The 22,636-nt window shown below is 43.6% G+C and overlaps 2 protein-coding genes across 2 annotated transcripts; both read right to left on the reverse strand.

Annotated features, from left to right (window-relative positions):
* Positions 1-6,571: 6,571 nt before the first annotated feature.
* LOC132648693 (sentrin-specific protease 2-like) lies at positions 6,572-7,291 on the reverse strand (the record flags this gene model as incomplete). Its single annotated transcript, XM_060370905.1, has 1 exon — positions 6,572-7,291. A coding segment is annotated over one exon (720 nt), but the record flags the coding sequence as incomplete, so codon positions are not given.
* A 13,971-nt stretch (positions 7,292-21,262) lies between these two features.
* On the reverse strand, positions 21,263-21,982 carry LOC132648696 (sentrin-specific protease 2-like; the record flags this gene model as incomplete). Its single annotated transcript, XM_060370908.1, has 1 exon — positions 21,263-21,982. A coding segment is annotated over one exon (720 nt), but the record flags the coding sequence as incomplete, so codon positions are not given.
* Positions 21,983-22,636: the final 654 nt, after the last annotated feature.

A 22,636-nucleotide genomic window follows, 5' to 3' on the forward strand; every position in this document is an offset into this window, starting at 1 on the left:
TGGTTAAAGGTGCTTGCTACCAAGCCTGATGACCTAAGTGCAGTCCCCCAGAAACCACACGGTAGGAGAGAAGTGAGTCTCATGGGCTGTCATGTGACCACCCCACCAGCGTGCACACACAAAAACATCAAATAGGTGGATAGATAGATTGGTGGATGGATGGATAGGTAGACAGGTGACTCAGGTTCAGTTCTGCCGAGATCAAGAATCCAGCATTTACTGACCGTGTTCACTGACTTTAACCCACTTTAGGGGCTGGAGTGCTGGCTCAGTGTTTGAAAGTGCTCACTATTCTTGCATCTAGCCTGAGTTCAGTGCCCAGCATGCATGGCACACACTCAGCCATCTGTAAGTATTGCTCAGTAGGTCCTGACATGTTCTTCTGTCTTCCATGCACACAAGTGCATATGACACATAAAATAAAGAACTAACTGATACAGTACTATTTAGTAGGGCTGACATCTGATCATATCAGTAGCATGATATATGCTGATCAATGGCTGCAAAGTTAGATAGTGTAAATGAATTTAATGGCTCTACTATACAACATGGAAATTATTTTAATATAATTGAAAGGTGCCTGAGTGAATGTTACATACTTTCACAAACTGTATCAACTCTGAGGTGATTTGTATGTGAATTAGCAAGTTGTGGCTAGTATACAATGTATATAGTCCCAAAACATTGCACTTGATAACACATTCTATTTTATGTACCGATATTAGAAATTGCAAACTTTAGGGAAACAGCATTATGTGTTAAAACACTGCTTATTGCAGTCAGAAAAAAAAAACATTAAAAACTTCAGTTTCCATGAGGATTTTGCTCAAGCCAACTAACTGGTCATACTCTCTTCTCAGTATGAAAAGCATCTGTGTCCTTAACATAGTAACAAAATAGCGGGCAGGAACAAGTGGGGAAAGTTTATTTTGGCTCATAGTTTCTGACATCTTCAGGGTACCAAAGCCAGAAAGGAGGCAAGAATGGATGCATCCAGGCTAGCAGAACTGTCAGGCATCAACTGTTTGCATCACGGCTGACCAGGTAGAAGAACGCCAGACTAAAGAGAGGTGTGTAAAAGTCTCACAGGACTTGCTTTGCCAGCCAGTCCCCTTCTAATGGCTCCACAGCCTTTAGAACAGACTCCATGCTGTGAGTAGAGTTCAGGATGGTGAGTGTTCATCCTAGGAAGATGGCAGGGTAGTGTAAGCATGGAAGGTTAGGAGCCAACAGTTGTCAACTTGGCAATACCTGAGGCAACAGGTCATGTTCCTGGAGCTGTTAGCTTACTGCTGCTTGCTTTCTTAAAGAAGATGGTTTGATAACACTATCTTAACTGGTGATTGCTGTGTGTCCCATCAGTCCAGCAGCCAATTACCTTGGATCTCAGGCTGAAAAAAGAAAAAAAGAGTGATTTTCAGTGTTTATCTGTAAGGATGTCAAGTCTATCCCTTTTTTCAGAATTGAATTAATGATAAAAGGAGGATAACAGGCAAAATAGATGCTTTGGGGGAGCTTGAGGGAATTTAAAAGGTGATCTAAAATCTTTTACAATGGGTTCTGCTGAAATCATGCTAAAAGTTCAATAGTACTATTATTCAAGTAAATACCTTTCACAACTTGTCCAGACCAACAGATACAGCTGTGTTCAGTCAACATAAAACCTGATACACTGAACCAGATAGAAGAAAAAGCAGACAACAGTTCTGTACTTACTGGCACAGGAGATGAATTTCTGAACAGAACACCAATCGCACAGGCACTAGGATAAATGGGACCTCATTTATCTGTATTACAGATAAATTACAGAATAAATTACAGAAACCTTCTGTAATACAAAGGACACTATCAATTAAAGTAGCACCCTACAGAATGCAAAAAGATTTTTACCAACTCCACATCTGATGGAGGACTAATATCCGAAATATGTAAAGAACTCAAGAAACTAGATAACATAAAAGCAAATAATCCAATTAAAAATGGAGCAGGGGCTACAGGTTAGTCAAAAGATGGATGTAGGCACTAAACCTCTTCGCAAAGGAACTTATTCTGGTCCCAGTTCACAATGTGACCAACTGCTTGAGCTCCAGCTACCAACTAGGTCTTCCTATATATATCAACTATATCCTTGAATTGTGGAATACAGAATGAACTCTCTCCTTGCTTTGTCAAAACATTTTTTCATAGTAAACAAGAAAAGGAACTAATACGGAAAATCGGTACTGGGAGTTGGGCTGTTTTTACAATACCCTGACCATGTGATTCTTAATTCTTTGGAAGTGAGTTGCAGAAGAAATATGGAAGATTGGAGAACTTCAGGCAACAAAGCCCTTAAGTGCTGTAATCAGAACATGATGTAGGATGCTTGAATGACAGGAATGCTGATGGGTTATCCCCTAGCTATCTGCTCCCTAGGTTGTATCAGAAAATCTTGAATGGATCATAAAAGCAGCAGTGGGAGCATAATCTTATAAAACATGTTCTGGACATTTCTGGATTTATAAAGACTTCATAATACCATTATAAATTATGCAATGAACAGAAAAGGTTAAACTATTACATGTAAAACTGATTATTTTGAAACTGGAACTATTGAGGCTAAATACTAAATCACAGTGAGGATGTGAAGGGGAATAATACTCTTAATGAGTAACAAATTAATTTCAGTTTAACCTGTACCAAAAATGTTAAAGTAGCTTTAAGTTGAGTACCCTTTTTCGAATAAACAGTTCGGTACAGCACTTAAAATATGGCTGAGACTTAGATTAAAAGATACCTGTGTTGAAAATGTACGTTTGGAAATACTTCACTCAACTTCCAAAAAGACAGATCTCCTTACTTTCAGAAAATAAAATGTTTTTATTTGTTTATCTATTTATTAAAATTTTAACAAAGAAGAGACTTCATTCAGATGCTAGCACCAGATACCCACGGTGTGAAGACTGTGCCTTAGAGTGCTCTCAAGATGCAGTCCCAAGGTTCATTACTCATGCGTTTATAAAGGCTCACAGGCTGTGCCCATCCTGGCTTTGTGCACCTAGAGGCAGGAACACTGGCAGACTTCCTGCCTGCATGTCCTCAGACACCTCCATCTAGGTGCAGTCAAGGGCAAGCAAGCTTGTCCACAGGAGTGACCACACACTGTCTGTATCCTCCATGAACAAGACCAGGCAATCACAAGAACAACGCCTAGCATTCTGAGACCTCCTCTGTCCTTGGACAAGTAGGACTTACAGGCTAGACATGCTTTTTGTTTGATAGTTCTCTTAAGCACAGTAACTTTAAACATAATGTTCACCATCACTTCCATCCCCCACTTAAGTTGTATCCTGAGTCAAGTTCTTGACCCTGTGGTGTGTATCTGTGAAAGGAACAGGCTAGCTTTACAGGTTTCTTTATGAATTCTATACCCCATATTAATTAAACTAAGTTCTCCCGGTAGTTTTCCAGAAAGCAGAAGGACAAGGAAAAAGGAGAAGTGGGTGAATGGGGACAAGACCCACCCTGCTGCAGAAGAATGTCCAGGCCTGCAGTATGAGATAGGGTGCCTGGCAACGGGTCCAGATGGCCACAGCTCCCCATCCAGGACATTCTGGGTGTAACTTGAAGATCAGATATCCACCAGATGTCGGGGGCAGGCCTGACTGGACGTGGGTGCCTAAAACGAACCGATGATATTAAAAGTCAACTACCCATAACCCCATTCACCCAATCCTGCACTGCCAAGCTTGCCACCCCCACGCCTCCCTTGCTTTTTCCTTTAAAAACCCCATGCCTTTTTCTCTCGGGGCTGTTCCCTGATGATTTGGAAAGCAGCCCCATCACTCACTGGCCTGAATAAATCTCTTCTGTTTGTGGCAATCCATCTCCAAGTTACCTTCATCTGTCTCTCTGGTAATTGGGCTCTCGGTGGGCCTAACACCTGTTCACACTGGGATTTAATAAATATCAGTATACTGGCACCGAGACCAAAATTTCTGTATCTAGTTAAGACATTTATGATGCACAAGCCAGCGATGATCAGCAGAAACAGAAGGGTCTGGTGTTCTGCAATAGCTGAAGACAGAGTTATCACCTGGAAAAACAAGGAAATGAGAATGGCAACCATGGGCTTCCCCTGTTCTGGGTCATTTTTCTGTCTGCAGTGTACGGGGTTTGTTTGTTTGCTTGTTTTTGTTTTTGTTTTTCTGAGAGTACAGGAATCTCTAATGATTGCTGAGTGGTTTGCATAGAACAACATTTTCTCTTACAGCCACACAATCACATCCTTGTTCTGCACAGAGTATGGTGAGTGCTCTATCATGTTGCAAAACTGCTTCATCTAATGGATCAACATGCTGATGGATCTTGATCTAGTTGGGTTTTACAGGTACCTTTTTTTTTTTTTTTTTTTTTTTTCAAACAAGGGAGCCTGGATGTCAATATGAGCCAGACTGGTTTGTTGGGTAGGCACTCCAAGTAGCCATTTGTCTTCCTTGCCAGAGAGTTTCCTTTGGACTGAACCTTTTCAGTCTTTTGTTGAGGATAAGGGGTGACATAGATGATTTTGTAAATGGGCCTCAACTGAAATTAGGATGCCATTGTAGGGGCCCAGGAAGGCTGGAATGTTAACCAAAGCCTGGGAGGGGATTCATTCAGGAAATGGGGCACTCACTCATCAGAAGCATCTGGTTTCCTGATCAAGGTAAAAGACAGGAAGCAATCATGGCAGCTGGACTGGAGCACATCAGGCTCTCCACTTTTGTGGACTGCCTGGGGCTTGGGTGCTGTAGATCACTTTTGGAGTGGTTTGTTTTCTGATTCTGGTTCCTGGGTGGTGACTGTCAGGTGGGTGGAAATCTACCGAGACATATTCAGACTAGGGACAGAAGCTAAAGTTAAGGAACTTAAAGGAAACTCTTACAATTGGAGCCCCCCCCAAACCTCACACACACACACACACATATTCCATCAGGAACAGGCAAAAGTTGGGGAATCTTAGTCTGTTGATTGTAGCTCAATTGACCTGTGACAGGTAGATAGATGCAAGTTGCAAACTCCGTGAGGCTCACATGAATTCTTTTAAGTTACAAAACATGAAATTCTGGAGCCTTCTACTTTTAAGTCATAATAAAAGCTTGGGGATTTAAAAAAAAAATTATCTGGGGTTAAAAACATCAACATTCTTTTCTTTGTCCAGAGGTCTGGACAGAGGTGGTTTTAACATGATGAGAAGTAATTTTAGGTATCAGAACTCCATTGATTACTATGTTAAAACTTTGAATTTTTGAAGTCTTGATATCACATATTTTTTGTTTTGGTTGTTCTGTTTGGTTTTTCAAGGCAGCCCTGGCTGCGATATTGAGCTTCTCCCAGGATGAGGACAGGTCTTGGCTAAAGTGCCCTCAGAGGTCTGGAATGAGAGCAATCTCAGCATGCAGATGTATGAACAGGTTCCGGCTTACCCTGTTGGATCTTGTCTTGGACATCTGCTTTCCAGTTCTCTCGGACAACCTCACTACACCATGCAAGGAACAGCAGGCACAGGAACTTGCAAAGTATGTTCAAAAAACTCCAAACTTTATTAAATGTAAACTTTATTGAATAACAACACAAATGTAAGATTTACTGCTAATAAAAAATTAAAGTTTCCTGTATAAAAATAGATTATCATGTAGTTGGCAATATTCACACTAAATATATTAAGTCTATACCAATAATGGGGCTAAGGTGACAGAATATAAATATTAACATGACATATTAAATTTCAGCTTAATATATACAAAGAAAACATCTTCAAAAATAGCTTAAGAATATATATATTTATATATATAATATATAATATATATTTTTATTTATATATAAATATTTGTTTATTTACATATATATATATATAAATATATATTTATTTATTTTTTTGGAATAAACAGTTTAGTACAGCCCTCAGCAGGGTGAGGCTTCAAGGAGTCCCGGGTTTACAATGCACATCTAGCATTAGTTACTCCTCTCCCGAGAATAAAATAGATGTCTTTACTTCCAGGCTGGGAAGTATCTTGAGATGTCCCCAGCGCGTTTCTTACTTCTCCTGGATTGCTCGGATCCCGTGAACAGCAGCACACTGCGACGCTTCTGTAGTAGCACACAGTACCGGAAGGCAACCGGAGATTCACTCGGAGACAGGCAACTGGTGGCCTTCCTTTCAGAGATAACTAATGCAAACAAGCAGTCGAGAACAAAAGGCCGAAAATCGCCAGAAGCCATCCACTGCCAGTTAGCTAAAACTTGTGAACAAAAACAGCAAAATTCAATCCAGCGTCGACCTCAGTCACAGATAAATCTTGACAGCTGCGTGCTTGTGAGCATGCGCTGTGCAGTCCGGATAGTTTCTAACTTTCGGTGGGCACACGTGTCTTCTGTTGTTGTTGTTGTTCTGTCCCGACAGGGTTTCTCTGTGCAGCCGCGGCTGTCCTGGCCACAGTCTTTACACTCAGAACTTGTTCAAGACTCTTCCACACCCAGTACCTGCAGTCCTTAGCCTCACCTGGGAAAGAGCTCGGAGCAGCTGCCTCGAAGTGGCCGCCAGGGGGCGCTGCTACAGTAAGCGCTTGTGCAGGATCTCCCACACCATCTTCTTCCTGAAAAGAGGCATGTGCTGCTGGGAGAAGGTGATGGGCTGGCCCCTGGAAATGTAATCTGCATATTTACAGGCGAACACGCCGCAGTCGCCCCCGTTCAGCTGCTGAGGAATCTCCTCTGCCGACATGCTGTGTTGCTTCCACTCCACAGGGCTCAGGTCGCTGTTCCTTCTCGCTTTGCTCTCCTCCCGCAGATAGCAGAAAAGCAGCTCAAGGATGTCGGGTCTCTTCTGTCCCGTGGAGTCCATGTAGACAATACTCTTCTTTCTTAAGTCTGTGACCGCCAGGCTCCAGTGCATGCCCAGGTGAACTGGGACCAGGAGAAGTTCCTTGGCAAAGATGTTTACTGCCCGGGTCCATCTTCTGACTGACCTGTAGCCACCAGACTTTAACTTGGTGTAAAAGAAGGTATTAAATGCGTGAAGTGCCGGGTAGCCTTGACTTTGATTTCTTTCCATGAGAAGATTCATGTAAAAATTGATGACTTTGTCGTTGAGCCACTGGGTGTTCCTTAGGGTCCACAGGTCTCCTCGAGTCATTTGCAGTTTGAAGGCACAGCTCAAGATCTCATCTTTTGACCCAGGGCCTAGCGCACTGCTGATTTCTTTCTCCATGTCCACTGTGACAGCAGGACCACGGTCCAGCCCTCTGCCCTTCTCTTGGTCTTCAAGAGCCTTTTTCTTGACCTCAGGTGTTGACACTTTGCTGCTGGGCATGCCATTGCTGACACTGTCTGTGCAGATTTGAGGTGTTTCCGATTCATGATTCTGCCCTTCAGCACAACCTTTGAGAGTCTTGGAGGTGTCCATGGTGCTTGTGTGAGTGCTGTGAGGGCCAGAGCTCACGGGGACGTCAGGTTGGAGGAGTTCCAACAGCACTGGGCACTTTTCATTGTGGTGTTTCTCAACTTCTTCCTCCCTGTTGCTGTGGGGGGGCTTGAGACCCTGGCCTCCACCCACAGACTCCTCAGTCACAGCCTCTTCTGGGGGGCCTTTGGCACACTCTGGGGCCATTAGCTGTAACGGACCCTTTTCCTGGGGTGACCATATTCGGCTCTTGTCAGGCTCTTCATCCCCAAGCTCTGTTTCATGCTGTTCCTGTTGCAGCTTCTTCCACGACTGGACTGGCTCTTCTGAGCACACATCATCCTCTTCCTCTTCTTGGCGTTTCCTCTTCTGGCCTTTCTCTGGCTGTTCAGGGCTTATCGTTTTAGCCTGCTTGCAAGGCTGCCTTATAGAGGGACTACTTGTATTGTCTTTGCTCAGCTGTTGGCTGCCGGCCATGACACAGCTTTCCGATGTCCAAGTCAAAGTGCAGGTCAGCTGGGCGTTCTGTGGGAGTTCTTGGGTTGTCCTCTTGATGGCTGAAGGCACCTTAGTCTACTGGGAGATGTCTTATCCACACAAGATAAGGTGGTTCACGGTCAGAAACCGCAGGGGAAGAACACAGGTTTCCTTTGGCGCTGGGGTCAGTTAGGCCACCAAGACAGAAGGAGGTCGCAGTGTCAAAGGACACTTCTCACATAGCTGATCTTCTCTAATCTTGTCTTTCGGGTGGCATTTCCTCAGTCCCCCTATAGAAAGGTCTGTGGAGTTCCCACTCTGCGTTTTGTTTTTCCCTACTGAGGGAGAAGGATCGCTCTAGGGCACAAGGAGCCTCTGTAGAACCTGAAATTGTGGAAATCACAATGATTGTCAGAGTCTTTCAGCCAAAGACAGCAGTCAACACACGTTAGAAGCAAGACTACTGTGTGCCTCCCTCCACTGTCACCAAGGATCTGGAAGGCCAGTTTCCACAAAAAACTGTGGTTTATGATGTGGTTTTATGCACCAGGGCAACATTCATTGGTGAATGGAGGCCCTGCCCACCATCGCCCAGGTCTAGGGTCTTAAAGCTTGTTTTCATTCCTGGAATTCCTGTTGGAACTCCTGCTGGCTGAAGCAAACCCAAGATCAGTAAGAACTCAGAGGAGCAGAAGTTCAGCACATATCATGAATAAATAAATGTAAAAAACCCCCAAGTGCTGGGATTAAAAGCGGCAGCACCACTGCTTGGCTGGACAGATCTTTTCAGGATGACTCAGCAGAGATGGCTCCGTGGTGAAGAGTGATGCTTTTCTAGAAGACCACACATTGATTTCCAACCCTGTCTTTGCAGCTTACAATCACCTGTAACTCCAGTGCCAGGGGAGCTGACACTCTCTTCTGGCTTTAAGCAGGAAACGCACACACACACACACACACACATACACACACTGCTCTTAAATATGTGAGAGTAAAACACTCATACACATTAAAAATAAATCTTAAAAAAATAAAAGCTAGGATTCGTACTAAGCCTATTTCTCTTTTTCCCCCAGGAAAAACAGTGTACCGGAGAACTAAGTAAAAATCATTGCTAAAATGTACAAAACGAAATTAGAAAAAAATGTAATAAATGAAAAGATAGTTATCCTTTCTAAAAGCTATTAGAAATAGTTTGAGAAGCTTCTATGTCCTTAAACCTTGAAAGACAGAGACCAAACCATGTGTTTAAACCTGCTTGTAGCTGCTTTTCTCACACCCAAAAATCTAGACACATAACCATATCTCCATAAAACTCATATAACATGTGATTTATCAGTGGCGAAGCTTTGTAGATTATATATGATTTGATCGTTGCCAAACAGAACGGAGGACCAAGGAGATGGCTCAGCCTGGTTAGCTGCTCCCTGGCAACTCTGACCAGTTCAGGGCAATTCCTGAGTCACTCAAAATAAAAGACAGAACCCAGTCACCCGAATTATTCTCCGACCTCCACGTGTGCTGCGGCAAGCCAACAGTTGCCGCACCCCCAATGCAAATAAATAATGAACTGCAATAAACCCTGCCAGGTGAGCAAAGAGAGTGGCATTTTATCCTAGTGGATCACGGTGGAATGGCCATGCCTCTCACCCTGCAAATTCAGGCAACGGCCACAAGAGGGCAGAGAGAAACCACAGAGAAGAGCGCGCCTCTCAGCTCTTTCCTGCCTTCCTCTCTGACCCAAAGGAGCTTCTCAGAGCAGAGAACTGCAGGGGCAGAACCAAAGCATCTGGACAACTGGGCTCCCCTTGATTACAAGGCTAGCAGGTTTAGTCAGGGATCTCGAGAGTAACAGAACACACACACACACACACACACACACACACACACGATAGATAGATAGATAGATAGATAGATAGATAGATAGATAGATAGACAGACAGACAGATAGATGAGTTTAGATAGATGACTTACAGGCTGAAGTCCATCTAGTCCAGAGATGGCTGCCTATGAATGGAAGGTCCAAAAGTCCAGTAGTTTTTCAGTCCATGAGTGTGGATGTCTCAGCTGGTCTTCAGTAAAGGCTAGAATTCTACACAAGTAGACCGCAAGGACAGTGAAGGAATGGACTTCTTCTCAGTGAGGCAGTAACAGGCAAATAGCAAAAGCTCCCTAGTTCCAGCGCCTTTTATAGAAGCTTCTAGCGGAAGGTGTTGCCTGGATTAGAGGCTCAGCTTCCCTCTTCAAAGATGCGGATTAAAATTAAGCAAGGAATCCCTCACAGGTGTGCCTTTTCATTTTGGGGTTTTACATAATACCAGATAACTGGAATCCAGTTGACAGTCAAGAATGGCCGTCTCAGCTGCCTTTCCAAGCCCCACTTCATGTTCTGGACACAGTTTGACATTTTTGACATTTAACCTTGTGTTCTTTCTTTCTGTAGATTCTGGTGTGTGTTTGTCTGTGTTCACGTGTGTACGTGTGTGCATATGTGTGTGTGTGCCTGTGTGCAGGCTCTCTCAAAGAAGTCAGCATGTGTGGGTTGAGTTGTGGGGCAGCAGAGCTGGGTTGGAATGGAGTGGAGCTCAGTTGGTGGAACGCATGGTCCAGCAAATAAGAACCCTGGGTTTGCTTCCCAGACCACACACAACTGCATGTGATGGGGCACGCCTCTTCTCCTAGCGCTCTGGAAGCAGAGGCAGGAGAACCACAAGTTCAAGGTCATCTTAAGCAGTATAGGGCTTTCACAGTCTGCCTTGGATACAAAGAGCCCCGAATGATAAAATATAGGATATAGGAAGGGAGGTTGTAGATCAGCAATTACTGAGCGTATGCCGTGCATAAACAAAGGCCACGGTTTAATCCCTACCAGCTTCAAGATCCCCGAAGTTTGTTCACTCTACGAAGCTGGCTGTCTAAGCTGGTCCTCAGTATATGTTGAAATCCCAAAGAAGTAGGCTACAATGCCAGTGAAGAAATGCCTCAGCAGCAAGATGGATGACCTTTCCAGACAGAGGGAGAGTTAGCAGACAAAAGACAAAGACTCCCTTCTTACAGGATCTTTTATGCAGGCTTCCACTGGAAGGTGTGGCCCAAATTTAGGGTGGGTCATCTCACCCCAAAGCATCCCTCTCAAATAACCCAGTCCAGGAAAATCCCGTCTGAAGGGGGCCAGCTTCATGGAGGGCAAACCGATTAGATGCCCAGTGCAGAACAGCCTCCTGGAAGCTCCTCACACCAGCAACGTTTTATGGACTTAGCAGGTTATATTTGGGATTATGCATACTGATATACATATTTGCAATGCCATAACAATTAATGAAAGGAGAGGAGGCCATGGATCTGAAGCAGAGTGGGAGGGGAAATGCCAGGGTGTGGAGGGAGGAAATGGAAGGGAGAAATGTAATTATAGTATAATTTCAAAAATCTTTTTAGAAAGTTAAAAAAAAGAAAAAAAAGAAGGTTCTAAACTAAAAAAAAAAAAATTAAAAAAAAAAAAAAAAGGAAAGAAAATTCCTGACAGATGTGCCCAGGTGCTTGAGTTTTAGTTGATTCCAGATGTGATCAAGTTGACAACCCAAGATTACTCATCTTACATGACATGCACACAATGGAAGAATTTTCATATGAAGAAAAATTATGGCTGAACATGGATAAGGTATGTCAAGTGAAATAAACCTGATAAATGTTGTATTATCTCACCTCTGTGAGATAATATAATCTGAAAATCTCTGGTTCATGGAAGAGAAGAATACAATGATGGTTTCCCAAGTCTGGGATGCGAGCAAAAGGAGGGGAAGACAGACCTCCGACACAGGTTATCAGAAGTACTCATCTTGCGTGCCTGAACCTGCTTCCCAGTGGCAAGGTGTTACAGGTCCACAGGAAAGAGCAGACAGCAGGAAGCAAGAGTCAATCCGGGCTCATGAAGATGTGTGCTGGGATTACATCCTCGTTATGTCTGATTTACAGAATCTTTAGCCTCCAGATTCCATTTAGGAATATTAGGGCAATATTGGTGTCATCTTGTGGGGTTCTTGTTAGAATGTGTGCAAAATGCTCACTTTAGCGAGTAATCCCCAAACGTGGAAATGTTAAGCCACGAACACTCAACATGTCGTATGGATTGCTGAGTGAACACAGTGGTAGTTAATGTTGTCAACTTGTGGGGGTCCAGAGGCATCCGGAGACAAACCTGTAGGCATGACTGTGAGGGATTACCTACCTGGGAAAACCCACCTTAACCTTGTGTGGGGCTCTATTCCATAGGCTGCGCTCCTGGACTGAATAAAAAGCTAAGCAAAACTGACTATGAGCATTTAATTCTCTCAAGATCGAACAAAATACCCCAGGTTTCCCCTGAAATCCCTTCCCCAGGATGGACTGGAATGCAGAATAAAACCCGTTATCTCTTGTGCTGTTTCTCATGGGATACCTTAACACAACTTCCAGGTAAATTTGCATTACAGAGACCCTGGTGAAATCAAGCGTGGGTAAGGCATTGTCTCTCATTTTTAAAATGTTTCCTGTTAAAGTTTGTTGAAGCTCAGTGTGGTGGTCGAGGAGAGGAGGCACCATGAGTTTGAGGGCAGCTGAGCCACACAGCATCTCTCTCAACAGGAACAGCAAGAGGCTGAGGCTGTAGGCTGATGCTTCCTGTGGCACCTATGCTGTTCTCAACCCACGGGAGAAAGCACCCCTCCTTTCTTAGCCTCTAGATGCTTCAACTATAGGCCCAAGGTGGTTTGGGTTTGTCCCCATAGGCTCTGCTGTTTGAGTGTTAGGCCTCTTTCTGTTTGTTTGTCTCTCCGTTGCTGTCTCAGTATGGAAGCCCTCACTGCCGCTCCACCCCCATAACTGCCTGCCACCCTGTGTGACACTGTGGTGGTCATGGACTCACCCTCCGAACCTGTGAGCAAGCCCCCGGGGAAAGGCTTTCTTTTGTAAGCTGCCTTGGTCATGGTGTCTCTTTACAGCAACAGAAGAGTGACTAAGACAAGGCCTAAGCCAGAGGCCCTTCTGTTAAGCAATTCTAAATAATCATCTCAATAAGAGGTTATTCCATTCCAGGGATCTAAGAACTAACACATTTTAAAGATGAGGAAACTGAGGCCTAGGTAGATAGTGATTTTTTTTTTTAATATACTATTTAGCAGCAGAGCTAGGATTCACCCCTGAGCCCTCTGTACCTCCAACTCCGTTCTGGGCTCAGGCAACAATTCCTCTCTAGTAGTTCAGTCTCTTCTCTCACATTGCTTTTCTCAGGTACAAATACGGAATAAACACCAACAGCACCATGGGTGATAGGAATCCCAGGTCCAGGCTAGAGAGATGGCTCCGAGTTCAAGAGCACTGGCTGCTTTTCTAAAGGTCCTGAGTTCAATTCCCAGCAATCACATGGTGGCTCACAACCATCTATCATGAGATCTGGTGCCCTCTTCTGGCCCGCTGACACACATGCAGGCAGATTACTGCATAATAGATAAATAAATAAATCTTTTTAAAAAATGGGGTATTCGCATTACCTTAGAAAAATATGAAATGAAGAATTCCAGTTCCATTTAAATGGATCCCACTTACATGTAACTTTGATTGTGACCCCCTCAGGCTGCCTGTGTCAGCTCTTGCTCTCCCCAGGCTGACCCATCCTTTCTCTGCCAGTTATCATTACAGGACACCAATCTCATCAGGGTACTTCTCTGCTTAAAAGGCTCCCAGTGCTCTGCCCGGCACAGGAGGGCTCCCTTGCGCTGGGCATTCTGGAGCTTCTCTGTACACCGGCTCCTTTGTCAGATCCACATGCCATCAGGGCAGCCCAGAACTGTGTTTCAGACCCCGAGGGCTCAGCGGTGAGTCCTAGCCCCCCCCCCCACTTCCTCGCTTCAAAAAAAATCACAGTCTAACCTCATGTGCAGTACACAGAAAAACAAGTCCTTTGGTGCTGGAGCCCAGCTGCCATTCTCATTCCATTCTCATTCCATTCTTAAGACCACAGCCAGATTGATTGTTAAAATGTTTATTGCTTATGTCGTTCCCTCATCAGAACACTACAGGTCAGTCTTCTGTGAGCAGACGTTATAGTTTTTGACTGCTCACCTCAGTTCCTCTACTTCCACCTTGCTGGCCTCCCTACCAGTTCTTGGGCATACCAAGCACAAGCATGACCTTCATCTTTGTTTATTCTCTACTCTTCCCCACGTCTGCACTAGCCTGCCTGTTCACATACAGCTCTTGATTCTGAGCCCTTGACAGTGAAACATTCAGTAATCACCCATAGGAAAATGCAGCCCTGTCACTCCAGAAGCCCCTCTGTGCTTTTCCTCACAGGGCTTTAGACTTTCTAGAATATGTCCTGACTTAACTCAAAGACCTAATGCCCACCACTGGATACAGCACAGCTGCATCAGAGTAAGATAAGAGGACACAGCACTAGGGAAATAAGATTGAATGAATACACCCATTCGAAGATTGATCACCGGGTATTTTTAAATATACAGCAATAAAATGTTCAGATTATTTTCAAATGTTCAAAACAAAAAACTTGTTTTAGGCAGTCTCATGTAGCACAGGCTGGCCTCAAACTCGGTATTTAGCCCAGGATGATGTTAAACTCCTGATTCTTCCTATGCCTCCCAACTTGTAGAATTAGGGAATTATATACCCAGTTTATGGATAGATGATGATCAATACTAGGTCTGAGTTCTAGCAGCTGGGCTATACCCACACCCCCAAGCCTTCAAGAAGTTTTAAGAAATGTGTTTGGTCCAACATTTTCAATGCCTCTCATATTTATCATCTCTATGATGTGTTCACATTTTTGATAACTGACATTAAAAGATTTGCTTCAAAAAAGATGCCATAGGAAAGTAAAACCTTACAGGGATTTCTTTGTTGTTTGTTTAATTTCCTAGGTGGCAGCCTCAGGAGACAAATGAAAGTCTTAAGAATTACCAAGATGCTTTGCTTCAGAGTGACCTCACTTTGTGTCCTGTAGGAGTGAACACAGAGTGTTACAGAATATATGAGGCCTGCTCGTTTGGCTCCATTCCTGTGGTAGAAGATGTGATGACAGCTGGCCACTGTGGAAACATGTCCAGTCACCACAGCACTCCTCTGCAGTTACTCAAGGCCATGGGTGCCCCCTTTATCTTCATCAAGGACTGGAAGGAGCTTCCTGCCATTTTAGAAAAGGAGAAGACTGTAACTTTACCAGAAAAGTTTCAAAGAAGAAAAATGTTACTTCACTGGTACCAACACTTCAAAACAGAACTAAAGTGGAAATTTACTAATATTTTAGAAAGCTCATTTTTTATAAATAATAAAGGTTAATCATACCTAACTGTAAGTGTGTGTTCTTAAGTGTGAATATGTACAGCACTTGATAAGGTGGCTCCATCAACTCAGTTTCACAGAAGGGACCAAATGTTCTCCTTTTTGGCTACTGCTGTATACAAGATCAAAGAAATGGCGATATTTTCCTGAGGCTGACCTGGCAAGATACTTAAGTGGTTAAAGGTGCTTACTGCCAAGGCTGATGAGCTAAGTTCAGTCCCCCAGAAACCACACGGTAGGAGAGAAGTGAGTCTCATGTGCTGTCATGTGACCACCCCACCAGCATGCACACACAAACACATCAAATAGGTGGATAGATAGATTGGTGGATGGATGGATAGATAGACAGGTGACTCAGGTTCAGTTCTACCGAGATCAAGAAGCCAGCATTTACTGACTGTGCTCACTGACTTTAACCCACTTTAGGTGCTGGAGTGCTGGCTCAGTGTTTGAAAGTGCTCACTATTCTTGCATATAGCCTGAGTTCAGTGCCCAGCATGCATGGCACACACTCAGCCATCTGTAAGTATTGCTCAGTAGGTCCTGACATGTTCTTCTGACATCCATGCACACAAGTGCATATGACACATTAAAATAAAGAACTAACTGATAGAGTACTATTTACTAGGGCTGACATCTGGTCATGTCAGTAGCAGGATATATGCTGAACAATGGTACAAAGTTATATAATGTCAATGAATTTAATGGCTCTACTATACAACATGGAAATTATTTTAATATAATTGAAAGGTGCCTGAGTGGATGTTATGTGCTTTCACAAACTGTATCAACTCTGAGGTGATTTGTATGTGAATTAGCAAGTTGTGGCTAGTACACAATGTATATAGTCCCAAAACATTGCACTTGATAACATGTTCTATTTTCTATACCAATATTAGAAATTGCAAACTTTAGGGAAACAGCATCATATGTTAAAACACTGGTTATTGCAGTCAGAAAAAAAAAATAAAAAACTTGTTTCCATGAGGATTTTTGGGGGAGCTTGAGGGAATTTAAAAGGTGATCTAAAATCTTTTACAACGGGTTCTGCTGAAATCATGCTAAAAGTTCAATAGTACTATTATTCAAGTAAATACCTTTCACAACTTGTCCAGACCAACATAAAATCAGATACACTGAACCAGATAGAAGAAAAAGCAGGCAACAGCTCTGTACTTACTGGCACAGGAGATGAATTTCTGAACAGAACACCAATCGCACAGGCAATAGGATAAATGGGACCTCATGAAACTGGAAAACTTCTGTAATACAAAGGACACTATCAATTAAATTAGCACCCTACAGAATGCAAAAAGATTTTTAACAACTCCACATCTGATGGAAGACTAATATCCAAAATATGTAAAGAACTCAAGAAACTAGATAACAAAATAAGCAAATAATCCAATTAAAAATGGAGCAGGGGCTACAGGTTAGTCAAAAGATGGATGCAGGCACTAAACCTCTTCACAAAGGAACTTATTCTGATCCCAGTTGACAATGTGATCAACTGCTTGAGCTCCAGCTACCAACTAGGTCTTCCTATATTTATATATCAACTATACCCTTGAATTGTGGAATACAGAATGAACTCTCTCCTTGCTTTGTCAAAATATTTTTTCATAGTAAACAAGAAAAGGAACTAATACGGAAAATTGGTACTGGGAGTTGGGCTGTTGTTACAATACCCTGACCATGTGATTCTTAATACTTTGGAAGTGAGTTGCAGAAGAAATGTGGAAGATTGGAGAACTTCAGGCGACAAAGCCCTTATGTGCTGTAATGAGAACGTGATGTAGGATGCTTGAATGACAGGAATGCTGATGGGTTATCCCCTAGCTATCTGCTCCCTAGGTTGTGTCAGAAAATCTTGAATGCATCATAAAAGCAACAGTGGGAGCATAATCTTATAAAGTATGTTCTGGACATCTCTGGACTTTATAAAATAAAGACTTCATAATACCATTATAAATTATGCAATGAACAGAAAAGGTTAAACTATTACATGTAAAACTGATTATTTTGAAACTGGAACTATTGAGGCTAAATACTAAATCACAGTGAGGATGTGAAGGGGAATAATACTCTTAATGAGTAACAAATTAATTTCAGTTTAACCTGTACCAAAAATGTTAAAGTAGCTTTAAGTTGAGTACCCTTTTTCGAATAAACAGTTCGGTACAGCACTTAAAATATGGCTGAGACTTAGATTAAAAGATACCTGTGTTGAAAATGTACGTTTGGAAATACTTCACTCAACTTCCAAAAAGACAGATCTCCTTACTTTCAGAAAATAAAATGTTTTTATTTGTTTATCTATTTATTAAAATTTTAACAAAGAAGAGACTTCATTCAGATGCTAGCACCAGATACCCACGGTGTGAAGACTGTGCCTTAGAGTGCTCTCAAGATGCAGTCCCAAGGTTCATTACTCATGCGTTTATAAAGGCTCACAGGCTGTGCCCATCCTGGCTTTGTGCACCTAGAGGCAGGAACACTGGCAGACTTCCTGCCTGCATGTCCTCAGACACCTCCATCTAGGTGCAGTCAAGGGCAAGCAAGCTTGTCCACAGGAGTGACCACACACTGTCTGTATCCTCCATGAACAAGACCAGGCAATCACAAGAACAACGCCTAGCATTCTGAGACCTCCTCTGTCCTTGGACAAGTAGGACTTACAGGCTAGACATGCTTTTTGTTTGATAGTTCTCTTAAGCACAGTAACTTTAAACATAATGTTCACCATCACTTCCATCCCCCACTTAAGTTGTATCCTGAGTCAAGTTCTTGACCCTGTGGTGTGTATCTGTGAAAGGAACAGGCTAGCTTTACAGGTTTCTTTATGAATTCTATACCCCATATTAATTAAACTAAGTTCTCCCGGTAGTTTTCCAGAAAGCAGAAGGACAAGGAAAAAGGAGAAGTGGGTGAATGGGGACAAGACCCACCCTGCTGCAGAAGAATGTCCAGGCCTGCAGTATGAGATAGGGTGCCTGGCAACGGGTCCAGATGGCCACAGCTCCCCATCCAGGACATTCTGGGTGTAACTTGAAGATCAGATATCCACCAGATGTCGGGGGCAGGCCTGACTGGACGTGGGTGCCTAAAACGAACCGATGATATTAAAAGTCAACTACCCATAACCCCATTCACCCAATCCTGCACTGCCAAGCTTGCCACCCCCACGCCTCCCTTGCTTTTTCCTTTAAAAACCCCATGCCTTTTTCTCTCGGGGCTGTTCCCTGATGATTTGGAAAGCAGCCCCATCACTCACTGGCCTGAATAAATCTCTTCCGTTTGTGGCAATCCATCTCCAAGTTACCTTCATCTGTCTCTCTGGTAATTGGGCTCGCGGTGGGCCTAACACCTGTTCACACTGGGATTTAATAAATATCAGTATACTGGCACCGAGACCAAAATTTCTGTATCTAGTTAAGACATTTATGATGCACAAGCCAGCGATGATCAGCAGAAACAGAAGGGTCTGGTGTTCTGCAATAGCTGAAGACAGAGTTATCACCTGGAAAAACAAGGAAATGAGAATGGCAACCATGGGCTTCCCCTGTTCTGGGTCATTTTTTTGTCTGCAGTGTACAGGGTTTGTTTGTTTGCTTGTTTTTGTTTTTGTTTTTCTGAGAGTACAGGAATCTCTAATGATTGCTGAGTGGTTTGCATAGAACAACATTTTCTCTTACAGCCACACAATCACATCCTTGTTCTGCACAGAGTATGGTGAGTGCTCTATCATGTTGCAAAACTGCTTCATCTAATGGATCAACATGCTGATGGATCTTGATCTAGTTGGGTTTTACAGGTACCTTTCTTTTTTTTTTTTTTTTTTTTTTTTCAAACAAGGGAGCCTGGAGGTCAATATGAGCCAGCCTGGTTTGTTGGGTAGGCACTCCAAGTAGCCATTTGTCTTCCTTGCCAGAGAGTTTCCTTTGGACTGAACCTTTTCAATCTTTTGTTGAGGATAAGGGGTGACATAGATGATTTTGTAAATGGGCCTCAACTGAAATCAGGATGCCATTGTAGGGGCCCAGGAAGGCTGGAATGTTAACCAAAGCCTGGGAGGGGATTCATTCAGGAAATGGGGCACTCACTCATCAGAAGCATCTGGTTTCCTGATCAAGGTAAAAGAAAGGAAGCAATCATGGCAGCTGGACTGGAGCACATCAGGCTCTCCACTTTTGTGGACTGCCTGGGGCTTGGGTGCTGTAGATCACTTTTGGAGTGGTTTGTTTTCTGATTCTGGTTCCTGGGTGGTGACTGTCAGGTGGGTGCAAATCTGCCGAGACATATTCAGACTAGGGACAAAAGCTAAAGTTAAGGAACTTAAAGGAAACTCTTACAATTGGAGCCCCCACCCCCAACCCTCACACACACACACACATATTCCATCAGGAACAGGCAAAAGTTGGGGAATCTTAGTCTGTTGATTGTAGCTCAATTGACCTGTGACAGGTAGAAAGATGCAAGTTGCAAACTCCGTGAGGCTCACATGAATTCTTTTAAGTTACAAAAGAGGAACTTCTGGAGCCTTCTACTTTTAAGTCATAATAAAAGCTTGGGGATTTAAAAAAAAAATTATCTGGGGTTAAAAACATCAACATTCTTTTCTTTGTCCAGAGGTCTGGACAGAGGTGGTTTTAACATGATGAGAAGTAATTTTAGGTATCAGAACTCCATTGATTACTATGTTAAATCTTTGAATTTTTGAAGTCTTGATATCACATATTTTTTGTTTTGGTTGTTCTGTTTGGTTTTTCAAGGCAGCCCTGGCTGCGATATTGAGCTTCTCCCAGGATGAGGACAGGTCTTGGCTAAAGTGCCCTGTCTTCACCTCAGAGGTTTGGAATGAGAGCAATCTCAGCATGCAGATGTATGAACAGGTTCCGGTTTACCCTGTTGGATCTTGTCTTGGACATCTGCTTTCCAGTTCTCTCGGACAACCTCACTACACCATGCAAGGAACAGCAGGCACAGGATCTTGCAAAGTATGTTCAAAAAACTCCAAACTTTATTAAATGTAAACTTTATTGAATAACAACACAAATGTAAGATTTACTGCTAATAAAAAATTAAAGTTTCCTGTATAAAAATAGATTATCATGTAGTTGGCAATATTCACACTAAATATATTAAGTTTATACCAATAGTGGGGCTAAGGTGACAGAATATAAATATTAACATGACATATTAAATTTCAGCTTAATATATACAAAGAAAACATCTTCAAAAATAGCTTAAGAATATATATATTTATATATATAATATATAAAATATATTTTTATTTATATATAAATATTTGTTTATTTACATATATATATATATATAAATATATATTTATTTATTTTTTTGGAATAAACAGTTTAGTACAGCCCTCAGCAGGGTGAGGCTTCAAGGAGTCCCGGGTTTACAATGCACATCTAGCATTAGTTACTCCTCTCCCGAGAATAAAATAGATGTCTTTACTTCCAGGCTGGGAAGTATCTTGAGATGTCCCCGGCGTGTTTCTTACTTCTCCTGGATTGCTCGGATCCCGTGAACAGCAGCACACTGCGACGCTTCTGTAGTAGCACACAGTACCGGAAGGCAACCGGAGATTCACTAGGAGACAGGCAACTGGTGGCCTTCCTTTCAGAAATAACTAATGCAAACAAGCAGTCGAGAACGAAAGGCCGAAAATCGCCAGAAGCCATCCACTGCCAGTTAGCTAAAACTTGTGAACAAAAACAGCAAAATTCAATCCAGCGTCGACCTCAGTCACAGATAAATCTCAAAAGCCGCGTGCTTGTGAGCATGCGCTGTGCAGTCCGGATAGTTTCTAACTTTCGGTGGGCACATGTGTCTTCTGTTGTTGTTGTTGTTCTGTCCCGACAGGGTTTGTCTGTGCAGCCGCGGCTGTCCTGGCCACAGTCTTTACACTCAGAACTTGTTCAAGGCTCTTCCACACCCAGTACCTGCAGTCCTTAGCCTCACCTGGGAAAGAGCTCGGAGCAGCTGCCTCGCAGTGGCCGCCAGGGGGCGCTGCTACAGTAAGCGCTTGTGCAGGATCTCCCACACCATCTTCTTCCTGAAAAGAGGCATGTGCTGCTGGGAGAAGGTGATGGGCTGGCCCCTGGAAATGTAATCTGCATATTTACAGGCGAACACGCCGCAGTCGCCCCCGTTCAGCTGCTGAGGAATCTCCTCTGCCGACATGCTGTGTTGCTTCCACTCCACAGGGCTCAGGTCGCTGTTCCTTCTCGCTTTGCTCTCCTCCCGCAGATAGCAGAAAAGCAGCTCAAGGATGTCGGGTCTCTTCTGTCCCGTGGAGTCCATGTAGACAATACTCTTCTTTCTTAAGTCTGTGACCGCCAGGCTCCAGTGCATGCCCAGGTGAACTGGGACCAGGAGAAGTTCCTTGGCAAAGATGTTTACTGCCCGGGTCCATCTTCTGACTGACCTGTAGCCACCAGACTTTAACTTGGTGTAAAAGAAGGTATTAAATGCGTGAAGTGCCGGGTAGCCTTGACTTTGATTTCTTTCCATGAGAAGATTCATGTAAAAATTGATGACTTTGTCGTTGAGCCACTGGGTGTTCCTTAGGGTCCACAGGTCTCCTCGAGTCATTTGCAGTTTGAAGGCACAGCTCAAGATCTCATCTTTTGACCCAGGGCCTAGCGCACTGCTGATTTCTTTCTCCATGTCCACTGTGACAGCAGGACCACGGTCCAGCCCTCTGCCCTTCTCTTGGTCTTCAAGAGCCTTTTTCTTGACCTCAGGTGTTGACACTTTGCTGCTGGGCATGCCATTGCTGACACTGTCTGTGCAGATTTGAGGTGTTTCCGATTCATGATTCTGCCCTTCAGCACAACCTTTGAGAGTCTTGGAGGTGTCCATGGTGCTTGTGTGAGTGCTGTGAGGGCCAGAGCTCACGGGGACGTCAGGTTGGAGGAGTTCCAACAGCACTGGGCACTTTTCATTGTGGTGTTTCTCAACTTCTTCCTCCCTGTTGCTGTGGGGGGGCTTGAGACCCTGGCCTCCACCCACAGACTCCTCAGTCACAGCCTCTTCTGGGGGGCCTTTGGCACACTCTGGGGCCATTAGCTGTAACGGACCCTTTTCCTGGGGTGACCATATTCGGCTCTTGTCAGGCTCTTCATCCCCAAGCTCTGTTTCATGCTGTTCCTGTTGCAGCTTCTTCCACGACTGGACTGGCTCTTCTGAGCACACATCATCCTCTTCCTCTTCTTGGCGTTTCCTCTTCTGGCCTTTCTCTGGCTGTTCAGGGCTTATCGTTTTAGCCTGCTTGCAAGGCTGCCTTATAGAGGGACTACTTGTATTGTCTTTGCTCAGCTGTTGGCTGCCGGCCATGACACAGCTTTCCGATGTCCAAGTCAAAGTGCAGGTCAGCTGGGCGTT

Source organism: Meriones unguiculatus, chromosome 17, assembly GCF_030254825.1.
Source record: "Meriones unguiculatus strain TT.TT164.6M chromosome 17, Bangor_MerUng_6.1, whole genome shotgun sequence".
Classification (NCBI taxonomy): Eukaryota; Metazoa; Chordata; class Mammalia; order Rodentia; family Muridae; genus Meriones; species Meriones unguiculatus.